The 14,842-nt window shown below is 37.5% G+C and overlaps 1 protein-coding gene across 2 annotated transcripts; it reads right to left on the reverse strand.

Annotated features, from left to right (window-relative positions):
- Positions 1–531: 531 nt before the first annotated feature.
- LOC146485462 (elongation factor 1-delta-like) lies at positions 532–14,814 on the reverse strand. 2 transcript variants are annotated; one of them, XM_085103509.1, is made up of 12 exons: positions 14,590–14,814; positions 12,137–12,205; positions 9,999–10,080; positions 9,498–9,560; positions 8,649–8,689; positions 7,800–7,898; positions 7,250–7,304; positions 6,250–6,296; positions 4,971–4,986; positions 2,561–2,623; positions 1,804–1,919; positions 532–629 (listed from the first exon to the last, which is right to left on the reverse strand). In XM_085103509.1, the coding sequence occupies exons 1-12, from the start codon at positions 14,710–14,712 to the stop codon at positions 591–593; spliced, it is 813 nt and encodes a 270-aa protein (XP_084959635.1). In that variant the 5' UTR covers positions 14,713–14,814; the 3' UTR covers positions 532–590. The 2 variants fall into 2 exon arrangements, with proteins under 2 accessions (XP_084959635.1, XP_084959636.1); XM_085103510.1 differs by lacking the exon at positions 12,137–12,205.
- Positions 14,815–14,842: the final 28 nt, after the last annotated feature.

Raw genomic sequence — 14,842 nt, forward strand, 5'->3', positions numbered from 1 at the left:
ATCTTGGCTGCTATCAACCGAATACAGTCTTTCCGATTTTCAATGTGTCACTAAAAATAGCATGATACTGTCCCTTTAAAGCCTGTTTTACACGAATGCCGTGTCGGAATTAATTAGCAAGCGTCGGAAATTAGTCAGAGATGTTGCTTGCCTAGCAGCTGAGGGTAGACTGTTCCAGAGGACTGTACCACTATAGCCAAAGCTATTTTTGTAATGGTTAGAACGAGGCAAGGGAATAGCAAGCATCGCGCAAATTGTAAGAAGTAATCACATCACTCCAGTGAATGAATTTTGAGGACAAATAATTGGGTGCGAGGCCATTCAAGGACTTATAGACCATCTCAGCCTTTGGCATAAGCACAAGGAATGGAAAAAGTGTCTTTTTCTTGTGCTTATGCTTACGCTTAACTCACGCTCATTTACGCTCATTTCATGCCGTTCCCGCACGATTTTTCTTATGCTTATGCTTGTGCTTATGTCACAAGTGGGAATCAGGCTTTCATTTTACAAAACACAAATAAAACCAGCGAATACTTAAATAAAGATCGTTTTTTATTCGACTGCCATTTTACGGTCGGGAATTACAGTATTTAGACCTTGTTGAAAGCCACAACATCGACACTCTGAACCTAAGAATAAAATGAGATCAGAGAAAGCAAGTTATATATAGCATCCAACAGACATTTCTAAAGAACCTGTGGTGCTGCGTCGGTGTGGAGGAGAAACGAATATTTGGTTTACCAACAGAGTTGATAGAACGGTTTTCAATTGAGTGTCACAAGAAATTTCGCGTTTGCTTTGGTTTTGCATTACTACGCTCTGTGATTGGTTAACAAAACTCGCGCTATTTTCTCAACCAATGGGAATGCAAACCCAAACCAATCGTGTTTTGGCCGCGCGCGTTTTCCCGCGCTTGGCGCCAGTTACATGTATTTGCTTTGAATTCTGATTGGTCGTTGTGTTGTTTACGTCTGTTGTGATTGGCCAGAGTGATTACTTTGGTTTTGGTTTTACGACACTCAATTGGAAACCGCTCTAATAAAACATAATTGGCCACCGGAAAAAGCACTCCAATCTCTCAGGGGAGGAAAATTTACCTTTAGTTATCAACTCTGTTGATTGCATGGCAATAACGAAGGCATTTAAAGCTTTTCGTTTACGAGACATCATAATTGGAATTACAATATTACCATGTCCATCATTAAATTATCTGATATTAATTGGTAAACTATTTATGGGATTGCAGAAAAAAAACCCCAGGTATTCCTGTAAGGGGGGGGGGGGGTTGGGGATACTTCGTATTAAATGGGTTGATCGGTACGTTTTTACCCTTGCTGTGTGCGACAAGATGGCGTAATGTAAAATTTCATATTCTACATAGTCGCAAAAATAGTTGCGAACCCAAAGGGTAAAAATTAAAACCAAACATAATAAAGGGTAGCAAAAACTGATAAGAAGTCCCTTCAGAAATAACAACGCAAATATCAAGCTTGGCGGCGGAAAAATAAGGCTTTCGCTTAACTTTGAGTTACAAGAAATGAGTACAGTGTTTTGGTTCATGTATGTACACGAGGTACCATTACGGTAGAATCTGGGGATATGGCCTCCCCTCCCCCATTTTATTTAGTCCCCCCCCACCCGGGCAAAATGACTTACGAAGTTGACTGATTGGCATCGATATCCTCAAAACAAGATCCATTGAGCAATACTTTCAGAGGATTATTTTTTCATTAAACAAACATTTTGGGGAGATTTGAGGTCGAGGCAAATGCTGAACCAATTTCCAAACACACAAGCACTTACGTAATCTTCAAATTCCGTTATTTTCTCTTCCAGGAAGTCTGTACCAATTTTATCGTCCTCCACCACACAGGAAATTTGGAGTTTTTGCACACCATAGGCCACTGGAAGGATTTTGCCTGTGAAAGAAGTAACAATTGAAGCCTTGGTAAGAATGAAATTCCCTGCTAGGAAAGGACTCTTTTCAGTTGTATTCGCTGAACTGACGGGCGCTAGGAAAAGAGACCTCTGCCCTGGGTCCAAAAGGTACTGTGCTGAGCATGCGCCACGGTTACCTAGCGACCGAACCGTCACGTGATGCCATGTTACTATGCGGGCTCACTAAATGACAGCAGAGTAACTGGAAACGAATGCGCGAGAGACAGTGGGCCCAAGTCACCGTCAGCAAACAATGCAGGGAGCATGCGTTTTGTAAGCGTCGTCCACGACTACGGACGGCGGTTGAATCAAAGTCCGTTTCGACCCAGGGCGGAAGTCTCTTGCTAGCAGGGAAGAACGAAAGAGTGATCGCAGTGATCAGCATTAAATTTCTCCTTGATGTATCAATGCTTATTCAACCGCTGAGGTCATGAGAATAGCGATATGATCACCAAAGGTGAATTTTTTTGATATTTTGATAACTTCTCCCCAGTACTTTTATAAGAAAAGTATGGGGACAAGATAGGAGAATTTGTTCTTTGATGTTAGGGGTTAAAGGGTTAACAAAGTTCCAGCCGAATTCATCCAAACCAAAGTTGTAAAACAAAAAAGGTGTACTCACTACTTCCCCAGACAAGTCCATCACATACGATGGAGCGGACAACACCCTCCATGGCTTTTACATCTACAGAATGGGAGAAAGAAAATACTGATTGAAGAAATTGCTCACATAGAATGCATATCACATACATTTCATGCTGTCTTAAAGGCGATGTCTACTAATACAGAAGTATTTTTGCGCGGTTTATGACTATGTAGGAAAAGCAGATCTTAGCAAGGGCTGTTGGAATCCAAAAAGAAAATTGGGGGGTAACCACGCATTTTTCAGAGATAATTAAGCTGCAACAATATTTCTAAAAAGCACCAACATATAAAGCAATGTATGGTAGTTTTCCCTAAATTGAAGTTTAATTATCTCCGAAAAATGCATGGTTACCCCCAATTTTATTTTGGGATGCCAAGAGCACTTGCTAAGTTCTGCTTTCTCCTCATAGTTTTAACCGCGCAAAAATATCCCTTTATTAGTAGGCACCACCCATAGGAAACCCGAGTATCTCGAAATGTGCAGAACGTGTGCGCAGTAACAATAGTAGGCACCTTCCTTAATACACTGTCACGTGACAAACGTAGGCTTGTGATACCCGGTAAAATCGCAGAACCGCTCCCTGGAAATCCATCGGCCGATACTCCACCAAAAGATTACCGACAGATAACTGGCAAGGTGAACGAAGAATTGGAATCACTAAAGGAATCAAATCAAGACTGTCGGATAACATAGCCAAAATGTAATCAACAACCAGTGAGCTTGTAAAGTCACTACCAAGCGATACTCGTCCTAAATTGTTTCGGTTTTATTTGGCAAAGAAAATGAGGGGGCAGACCTATTCTTCTCGATTTACAAAAATCTTCGGGAGTTTTTTATTTGTATTAGGCCGATGTTCACCTCAGAAAAAGAAATCGACTGACATTATTTTGTAACGTGCAAGTTGGCCCATGCAGTTAAACCTACTATTCGGGCCCATAAATTGCTACGACGTAAAATTTAGTCTTTAACCATGCGCTGTTGACTTCAAAAGATAGAGAGAAAGACATAGGAAGAATTGACATCAAACTCGGATTCAACTAACAGTATGAAGTTTTTGGAGATTCGTCATGTGAAAAAAAAAAAAAACAACAACAACAACAAAGAAACGAGTTCGTCACGCTTTGGAGTTTGACAACTCGAAATCGCCGATTGAAGCCACCTTTACACACACAATTAAAGGGCGAAGGAATAACCATCTCATGTTGAATTTCGCTGACTCGATATTTTGGCCTAGTTTTTCTCGAAAACCAAGTGTAAACCAGCGGAAAATAAAAACTACAGAGCGGTGTTCTCTGACTAAACGGAAGGCTAAATGTAAAACGGAAATCGGTCTAAAATTCGACGTAACAGCCTTTCAATCAAGGACCACAAGGACCATGACGGCAACTCCAACGAAAACATCACTTGAAAGTCAGTAAATTTAGGTTATTTTGAACAATTTAATGATTATTCGAACTCGTTCAACTTGCACAATGTGGCTGAACGATCCAGGAACGGAATTGGTTGGAACGACGTTCAAGTTAAGAAAAGGAATGAAAAATTCAGCGTCCTGCGTCCACAAGATCGTGAATTTAATCCACAATGTTGTTTTGCGGAGGATGACAAAGAAACGTACCAAAAAGCTTAACGCAAGAGCAGAGCGATTGTTCATGCTCATAAGACCTACTGTTTTGTGGTGTTCTGCCTGTGCAGCTGGTAGTTTCGTTGGGGTTTGATGGCCCGCGGCCGAGCTACGAAAGACGAGAAGAAAGACGCGGGAATCGAAGACAGGGCGAACCTCCTCCATCGTCCCCATTTTTCGTGTGGTTCGTTTTCACGGCTTGGCCGCGGGTCACCAAACCTCAACGAAACCGCCATCTACGCAGATAATTTGCTGCCACCGTCGTCGTTTGTGAAGATAAGATCAGACAAGAGCTACTGGCCGTTTGCTTCTCTTAAAACTATCTTTTATCTCATATCATTCATCCAACTCAAGACCATCAACACACGGGTGTCGTCAGATTAGTATACTAGTAATAATCAAAGATCAGGGAGTGCGTTCGATGATCTCGATCCCAGGCTCTCTCTCCTTTGCCAAGTTGGTGATGATGTCATCCGCCCCTGCAAAATCTGCGAGGGATGCCAGAATGAGATACGCGTCCCAAGGTCCATTCACTCGTTGATCGACTGTCCCATACAATCTCGACTCCAATCTGTATGAGTACGTTCTTTCTACGTCGAACGCAAAAAGATTTGTTTTGTTGTTTCATTTTGAGGAGAGGCTCCCATTTTTTCATGGTCATTCAAGCCGCGAGAGGGTCTGATAAATTTATTTATTTTTTTAATATAAGAAACACAGCCTTCAAAGCTTGAAAGATGACAAAGGATTTTGTATACATATAATTACCTGTCTCGTCATCCCACTATGAAGAATCGCCCAAAATGAAAGCAAAAGGAAAAAAATGTAAGTTGACATAGTTACAACGACATATAATCAATTGATCCCTTGATCAACACATTTAACCTTCAACAACCAAAAGGTCATTCAATCAAATGCTTTCTCTTATAATACTTAAACTTATATTATGGGGCTTAATTGTCTTAAAACATATAGCCTAGGGGTAATCAGGGAGGGGGTGGGGCAGGGGGGAGAGAGAAAAAGTAAGGGATATGAGCTTTTCTTTTTACTAATTCGGTATTTAACTAAATAACTTTTTTTAAGAACGGTGCCTACCACTACAGAAGTATTTTTGTGCGGTTAATGACTATGCAGGACAAGCAGATCTTAGCAAGGGCTATTGAAATCCAAACAGAAAATTAGGGGTAGCCACGCATTTTTAGAGATAATTAAGCATCGATAATTTTAAACATAAGCAAGCGAAAAATTTGCTAAAATACAAAGCAACGTATGGCATTTTTTCCCAAAATTAAAGCTTACAATGTAGTATCTCTGAAAAATGCATGGTTACCCCAAATTTTCTTTTCGATACCAAGAGCACTTGCTACTGTAAGTTCTGCTTTCTCCTCATAGTTTTAAACTTCACAAAAATATCCCTGTATTAGTAGGCACCACCCGTAGCAAACCTGAGTATCTCAAAATGCACAGAATGTATGCACAGTTACAAAAGTAGGCACTGTCCTTTAGAGTAAATGTATTCAGCGGAGAGCACTAACTGGGGTACACTCCAGATCGAATTGGAATTTGGAAATGTTGGTTTTTGAGGAGAGGGGAAAAACCGTAGTACCCGGAGGAAAACCTCTCGGAGCAAGGACGAGAACCAACAACAAATAAAAAGCTAAGGGATAAAATCCACAAAATATCGTAACGGTACAATTAAGGCCCGTTTCGTTCAACAAAAGTTGAACAGATGTTGGGCAAATGTTGGATGAATGGAGTGTTCAAACGGTTTCAATGCCATTCAACGTTTTCAAGACCAAAGGACAAGATGAAGTGATTTTGAATGGAAGTTTAAACTGATTTAAATTTGATTCAACACACTTTCAACAAGCTTTCAACATTTTTTTACGCTTTCAACAGTGTTGAACGACCTGTTCAAACGCCACCGACATTTGGTTCAACAACTGTGTTGAACGCACGTTGAAGCAAATGTTGAACCCGTTTAAACGGACCTTTAGCTAAACGGTGCTTGAAAAACAAACAGCAAAGGAATCCAGTTTAAGCTTACCGGTTTTACATCCAGAATGATGGTTGACTTTGCTGTTATAGCTGCTTCTGCAAAAATAAAAGAAAAATGGTTGATGCACAAAAATATTTCAAGAAGGAAATTAAAACAGCAATTTAAAGAAATTGTTTACAGGGTAAGTATCACAGCGAAAAAAAAATTACAATGCGTATTAATTTTCATGATTATACAGATTCAAAATAACTTAAATTGAGGTCTGATATTTATCCAACTGCACTTAAAACGAATGTGACCCAATATTCCTACAGTACAGTTAGTTAATAAGCCATTTTCAAGTTGCTGTGAACCTCATTATGAAAGCGAGGCTAAGTGCAAAACTTTTTATATGAAAATTAGTTTTCTTCGCATATGAATGAAAACTAATTTTCATAACAAAACCTTTGCACTTAGCCTCGCCTTCATAATGAGGTTCAAAGCAACTCGGAAATGATCTATTGTACTGTAACCGGTTTGGTGTTTATTTGGAAATTAAAAATATGGTTTTGTAACATGCGTGTGCTCATGTTGTGTTAGGTTCTCCTTCACTTTTTTCTTTCCTCTAATTAGAAAAGCTTAAATTGGACAAGATATCTCTTAGAAGGTGTTTTGGCATGTAATCTAGCTGTATTAATTTTTACTCTGTTTGCATTTTGACTGGCCCTGCGTGCTTATTAAAAAATGGTGCAACTCTAAAAATATACAGAGGTACTATGCACCAAAGCATCCAGTAAGATGCAGTGTGTGTGTACTATTCATCAGTTTATCTGCATGCATAGACCCTATGCAAACTTGGCTGACAATTTAGTATTCTTTTGTTTGCATCTACAATATCCTTACTAACCTAGTTCCTGAGTTCAAACATCAAAAGAATATTTTACCTTGAACGAAGCTAGTGAGGATAATTTGAAGGTCGACAAAAGAATATTAAAATGTCAACCATTTTTGCATAAGGTCTATGGTCTCTCATTATAATTATATTGTAAGGATAACTTTAGGGCCTCACTTTTTGATTTCTTTTCTTTATAAGCAGCCAACCTGGCCTTTCTCTCTGCAGTCTCCTGTAAAAACAAGGACAATCGTTTATATTTATTCATTAAAGAACATTAACCTCACTGAAGTCAAGACATTTAACTTCTAGACCATGGAATGGCAAGTATGTAATGACAAAAAGACTAAACATATTAATGTGTTGACAACTTTGCATAACATAAATGGTTTCTAATGAGGTAAATATTCTATAAAAACTGGCAAGTACATCGTAAGCAGGACCTTTTTTTCTGAGAATTTCGCTTTATATTCAAACTCCAAAAAACGTGATTTAATTGAAGGAGGAGTGAAAATTAAGCAAGCTATGAGAGTATGCCATTTTTCCTGAAAGTTTATGACCCATTGAGTGACCGATGGAACCACCGAGTGATTGACATTTCCCCACATTATGATAAGTTGTTCATTGCGCACATACGCATTCACGAGTTACTGTAAAAAGGAGTGTGTTCTTCCAGGAAGTATCTCCAACCCCTTTGGACAGAGTGGTTTCTAATGTCTGTACGTACTTCTTCATCTTCCTCCGAATCAGAACCAAACAAGTCAAAGTTGTCATCATCATCATCGTCATCATCATCATCCTTGGCTTTCTCTTCCTTCTTTGGAGGCTATTAAAAGAACAAAACAAAAACATACTGACAAAAGGAACAAAACCTTATTGTTGATTGATCATAGACAAGAAAGGACCCTTTTAGAATAATGCACCTATCAACTGAATGACAAAATGCAAGCTGCAGTTTGGGGCTGGCATGCAGTATACATGTAGACAGGACATAGAACTAAAATTCGTTAAGAACAAAACTCGTTAAGAAAACTGCGAATTTTGCACATATATTTCAATCTAACTTCAAGAAAACATTGCCTGGAAGGTACCAAACCTTCACTCCCCCCTCCCCCTAACTCAGTGTTGCTTTGAAGGCCGGACGATGACCCAGCCTTTTTTTCAGTGGCAGAGCAGTCATTGATGAGGGGGAGGGGGGGGGGGGGGTCTATTCAAATGCCTCAGTGGGATGGAGCCACTAAACGCCATTACAATTTTGTTGGAAAGGTCACCAGAATGCACTACTAACAACTATATATCCCCTACAACTATCCCTTAAAACAGTAAAAATATTGTAACACATGATTAATTAATCAACATTTCCATACCCACCCCATGGAAGGTCATTGGAAATTCCTTGGAGGAGGGGGGGTCTTAAAGTCAAAATTTTAGAAGCAAAGTATGAAGCTAAAACTGGAATTTCCTGGGGGGAGGAGGTGGGGGGTTCAAAACTAAAATTAAACCTTTTGTGGGGCCAGGGGAGTATGTACATTTTCTGGAACTGCTTATTATCATAGATTAATTAAGTGAGACTTACTGCTGATGGTTGGGCGACTGCTGCTGTTTGTGCTTTACCACCTTTAGAACCCAAAACAAAGAAACAAACAAACAAACAAACAAACACAATTGTCAACATGCAAACTCAAGGTAATTTAACTTTTCTTTGTGATTTGATTTACAACACTTTCAAAGGGAAAATGGAGAACATCTGGTCGCATTGGAAAATTGGATTTCTCCCAACATGTCAAGAATGTTTTTGTCTTCTTGCAAAAGTAGCAGTACAACAAGTCAATCTCAAATAAGCACAGCTGGATCTCCTTGAACATGTGCCGGCCCCTCCCTTCAGCCAAAATGTGCCCCTCCCCCTCCTGTGAACAAGTTTCCCCTCTCCCCTGCTTGCGAAGCTCTTAAAACAAAAGCAAATTCAACATTACGTGTTTACACTGTCTAGCATAATTCTAAATTGTATATAAGCCTTTTAAAATATTTTTTGTATATAGTTATGCAATTCAGCCTTTGGCTGTGATTTAATTATTTCAATAAACTTATCTGTCTATCTAAAATTACATGAAACAACGAATATATACAGCTGCTATTAGGAAAATGTGTAAGTTAGCAGATTAAATTTACAAATACTAAATGTCATGCTGTTATTTATGCATAAAATTAAAAAATTGCACCATAATGTGGCAAAAAAATTGCTAAAAATTAGAATAATGACCCCTGTTCCCCCTCAAATATAGCACCCTCACTTTATTATCAAAATGAATTATGCACCGTAGTGGGAACCTATTTGGCAATTTCTGGTATTGTAGTGTTAAGATTTCAATGCAGTCCAGATACAACAGTTAAAATTCTGCAATTACAACACTCTACTAATAATTACCTTTTTCAAGTTGATCAACCCGTAATGTAAGTTTTTCAAGGGCATTCTTTAATTCTTCCGTAACTGCACAAAAATATCCAAAGAGAAAAACAACAAAGGTATTGAAACATGCTTTTATAAAATCAAATCAAGCATTCACCTCTTACCATTCAACCATTATGGTTGATCAATCCACCTTAAAGAACATTCCATTGCGTGTATGCCACAAATGACATTCTTATCCTAGCAGTATGCAGGATGTTTGACCCATGAGCCTAGTTTAATGGCCTTGGCTCCCACGAGTCTCCTGTAGCTCAGTGGTAGAGCATCCGAACTAGTAATAGGAAGGTCTTAGGTTCGACTCCTGATAGGAGCACTCAGATTTTTTCCCCAAGTATGCCTGTGTCACTTACTGAATAATACATCATTCTCAAAATAGATGTCCTCTGCACAAAAAATGGTGATAATAGATGCTTATTTTTAGGTCATTAATTTAATAAGTGGAATTCCTTATTGTCGAACCTTTCTTGAGCTGTCTGTTCTCCTCTTCTAATTGAGCAATACGCTTGTCTCCCTCAACAGGAGTTGACGTGGAAGATGGAGCCTTAAATTTTAAAAAAAGATAACATTAAAATTCATTAAAATTTGTCACTAGTAATATTACATTACATTAAATACATTACATATTACATTAAATCATTTAAACACACTTTAAAATTAACAATAATTGTTAATCCAAATGATATTATAATTATTAATTATTATTAACAATTACATCATTTGGATTAGGGCAAAGAATTTCAGTTCGACTGTCAAATTTAAAATGTAGCTATATATATAGTCATGCATGGTGAAGTAGAGTTAACGATATTTGTCACATAACCCCCAGCAACTGCATAATGTTGTTCAAGAAAAATTAAAAACTTGAAGAAAAACCGAAGAATGCAACACTCAAATTAAACTATACATGATTGACTAAACACTAAACAGGCATGCAACAATGCAAGTGAGTAATTTAGCTCACAAACAACTCAAAGAAAACTGCCTAAGGCAATAGTTAAAAGAACAATAATTATAATAATTATTGTACCAAAAAGCTTGGAGTTAACTGGCTCACACCATATTAACAGTAACTTGAGGAAGTAAAATGAATGTGGAAGTTTCTTGTGCATTAAGTAAATAAAAAAAAAAAAATACCGGTACATGCAATTCCAGTACTACAGTGCGTTTTAATCTTACAAAGACAGGTTAAACTTTTTTACTACATTGTCTACATTGTGTACATTAAGCTAACAATCTCTCTCTAATAGGTGAACATGCAGTTCTACGCAATTTTTAATACTCATTGCAAAAGTAAAAATATTAATTTCTCTCTTCTACTAGAACCATTAATTTGTCACTGGTTTAACTAATATTGTACGACAGTCAAAATCCATAGTGTATACATTTAAGGTGGCTTGGGCAATCATGTCTGTGGAGGAAATCTTGACAGGGACCCTTTTGTGTCAGAAACGCATCTAAGCATGAAAACCTGAGCACCTTTTTGACCAGGTCAAAAAAATACCTGAACCAAATTGGTAACAAATGTGCTAATTGTTTGGTCATCAGACATTTGTAGTTGGTATGAATATTTGTTGCACCCATAACTGCAGACCAGAAACAAGTCTTGATTTACAACACCCAAGAAGTCTAATATTTGAGTGCAAAAAGATTTTAAATAACAATGATCTCATCCAAGGTTAAGATTTGAGCTCCACAGTTCCAAAATGGCCAGTCAACAAAACACATCATCATTGTTAGCAATGACATATGCAACCTTTTAAGCCTCTAGATCAATGTGTGTATTCTCTTTACTGTAAGTTCTACATTGTAAGATTCTTAATTAAATATGGTGCAACTTGTAAAAATGTTTTTAAATTATAAAGATCACAACATTTTGTCTTTTGAATTGGTGATAATTTCCTTAATAGTCCAGTTTCGAATTCACCAAGACCACTGGATAAAAAGACAAAAGAGGCATTTATACAGGGTTAGCCTCAATCTGAAGCAAAATATTCACAAATACCAGTGAGAAGTTGAACTTTTCACAACTCTGTGTATTGTTTTACTTTAGGATTCAGCACTTTCTTGCTAACATTAGACGCATTTATACAGGGTAAGCCTCAATCTGAAGTAAAATTTTCACAAGTAACAGTGAGAAGGTGAACTTTTCACAACTCTGTGTATTGTTTTATTTTAGGATTTAGCACTTTCCTGCTATCATTTGCGAATATTTTGCTTCAGGTTGAGGCTAACCCTGCATAAATGCATCTTTTGTCTTTTTATCCAGCGGTCATGGTGAAATATTTGAAACTGGACTATTCTTATAAGTTTCCGTATGTTTTCAGATCAAGCAGTGATATTGTAAAGAAAAAATTAGATCGTGGTTATTTATAAGGACTTGAAAGGCTAAAACTAAATTAGGTCTTGATTTTTTTTAGAGTGGCTAATTGCTTACAACCTGTGATTTACTATCTAATGGTGCTGTGCAAACACTGACAAATTTTAAAACAATTTTTTGAGACATTTCTCTCTGCAGTATTGTGCTTGGATACTCTACAAGTCAAAGCCTAGCTAAATGGTTTGAAGAAACAACTGGGCAAGCTACGGCACTAGCTTACCGTGCTAAGTGACTGTTGAATTTTTTTACGGGCTTTTGCTATCTCTTCAACTGGAGAAAAACTTGAACCCTAAGACAAAACAGAATTAAGTTTGAAAATTATAAAAGAAATGAGTGAATGGAAAATTCAATTACACGTCTGGGAACGTGGAGTTGAGTTGAAACTTTACTGCAAATGAATCAATGCATGAATGAAGAAAGGAATGAAAGAAGGAACGAATGAACCAACGAATTGATAATGTGTTCAACTTACTATTGGTTACTAGACTAATGGCAATGCTTTATGAATAATTTGTTTTGTGAAAGTGTATATGAATAACAGATAAATAAAGGAATGATGATCAAATGGCAGAATTTTGTGTTACACATAAAGACATGTAATAGGAATATCAATAGGCCAGTTCCGAGTTGCTGTGATCCTCATTATGAAAACGAGGCCAAGTGCAAAGTTTTTATTATGAAAATTAGTTTTCATTCATATGCAAACAAAACCAATTTTCATATGAAAAGCTTTTGCACTTAGCCTCACTTTCATAATGAGGTTCAGAGCAACTCGGAAATGGCCTATTAATTGACAAAATATATTATTATTACTTCACAATATTGAGTGAACTCATAGCTTTAAGTACCCAGCTAGCTATCAGTCCACTTAACGTAGGATTAGACGAATAATTACTATAATTAATAATTGTTTTATTCGAGCAGCTTTGAACTGAGTGTTGTAAAACCAAAACCCCTGTAATTACTGTCAGTGGTCAATCACAACAGATGTGAACAGCACAATGAACCACTTATAACTCAAGGAAAATGTATGTAACCAGCCAAAATAACCTTACCATAAACACTCTATTATGCCCCCACTTGTGATACACAACCCATTAGTATTATGTATCAGTTAGTTGTGAGGTACAGAATAATATACATTTAACAAGAATTTTTAGAAAAAGCCAACTAAATGTTGCAGTTCCTATAATGACCATTAACTCAGTTAGAAATCTCAACAGACAATGACAATGTGATGTTTGGCATACAGGGGGAACACCGCTCAGTAATCGGCATCACAAGTACAGTACAGACAATTCTCATAGAGTTTCATAAAGCCTTATTTGAATCTCCCGGTTGCAATTAACTGTAATCATTGCTGGATCAAACTTAAACTCTCCACAGTTTAAGTAATGTTTAAAAAACAAGCAGGAGTGTTTTATTGGGTTTAAAACCACGAGGCACAGCCGAGTAGTCTTAGACCCGATAAAACACGTGCTACGAGTTTTTTGAACGGCTTCAAACACATTCCTGGAAATGCTTTTGTGAACATTGGAAAATTAGCATACGAGAAAAACACCGCATACTAATGAGGAGTGTTTTATCAGCTGATAAAACACTGCATACTAATGAGGAGTGTTTTATCAGCTGATAAAACACTGCATACTAATAAGGAGGAGGTTTTTTGATATAAAGTCATTGCACAAGATGTATTATCATTTTATAGGTCAGTGGGCTTATCAATTGATGAGTTTTTGATGTGGTTTAGAACTAAAATAATAAAGAGTTTGTTGTTGATTTTGTCATTGATCTGCAAGGTTTGAGTATCCCAGTTTTTTCCTCTCATCAATAACCAATGTTTCTAAAATTCCAATTCAATCTGAATATGAGGGCTTCAGGTTTATTACCTGTGATAAATACTCATCCCAAGGAAGGCCATTGGAAAATCTGAAGGGGTGGGGGGGGGGGGGATCAAGAGCCAAAATTTTTAAAGGTATGTATGGAGCTAAACTGGAATTTCTGGAGGGGAGGGGGGTTCAAACCAAAAAGCCTTCCTTGGGGGATGTATCAATATTTTCTGCAACAACACATTAAACAAGAAAGACTATCATTTATTTAATATTTTAGGGTGTACATCTAGTACCTTAAACAACGATCTCCTCCTTGAAACTGCGTCAGTTATTAAACTCATTTGAAAAGTACTCTTAGTATTCCATTGAGAGTATGGATAACATGGCTCAGAGGAAGGGGGGAGGGGTGGGGGTGAAAGAGAAGTTACGTTCCCTGCTTAAAAATTTACTATGTTCGACCTCCTCAGCAAGGTTATCATCTGGTATTTCTTGACAATGTCTTAAATAAATTTCACAATTTGGTGATAGCTAAGTTCTTGTGCAAAGGCTGCAACAATTCCTTCACGTTTGAGCATTTAATGAACGAGGTTACATCAAATAAATAAGTGAAGTGAAGTGAAGTGTACGTAAGAACCCCCATCCGTCTCTGATCGCCAAATTAAATTTAAGCTTAATCTCAGGCTTTCAAATTGAAAATGCCGATACGATATGGTAAACGTGCATTAGTTTATATGAGAATGAATAAAATTCTTCCATTCTTTTATCCCATCTTGTACAGTACATATTAAGCTGATACAAAAAATAAGTCTTAATTAAAATTCACGAACGCTGAAAATCTCACCTTTGAGCCATGTGGCTTGGAAGGGGAAAGAGTTCCAGCGAGAGATCTTTGATAATGTGCTTCTGCTTGCTCGTACTTTGGTCTGTCAAGCCAGATAGATTCATGAAGCATGGCTGCACTCATGATGATTTTTAATTTTGAGTGGGAAAGATCACAAACTCAGTTCTCCTCAAGCGTGGCCCAGTTTCCGAGAAAGATCGTAAAAGAAATGTACCAGGAAATATTTTAACTCTTGTGCACGGACTGAAGATGT

The sequence above is a fragment of the Pavona decussata genome, unplaced genomic scaffold (genome assembly GCF_977016875.1).
Source record: "Pavona decussata unplaced genomic scaffold, jaPavDecu1.1 SCAFFOLD_26, whole genome shotgun sequence".
In the NCBI taxonomy this organism is placed as follows: Eukaryota; Metazoa; Cnidaria; class Anthozoa; order Scleractinia; family Agariciidae; genus Pavona; species Pavona decussata.

Bases quoted from the DNA above. Each gene is read 5' to 3' on its own strand.
- LOC146485462 (XM_085103509.1), bottom strand. From the start codon at position 14,712: ATGAGTGCAGCCATGCTTCATGAATCTATCTGGCTTGACAGACCAAAG. The intron at 10,081-12,136 runs GTAAGCTAGTGC...TTAAAATTTAAG, and splicing joins TTCAACAGTCACTTAGCACG to GCTCCATCTTCCACGTCAAC. The intron at 7,305-7,799 runs GTACGTACAGAC...TTGTTTTTACAG, and splicing joins ATTCGGAGGAAGATGAAGAA to GAGACTGCAGAGAGAAAGGC.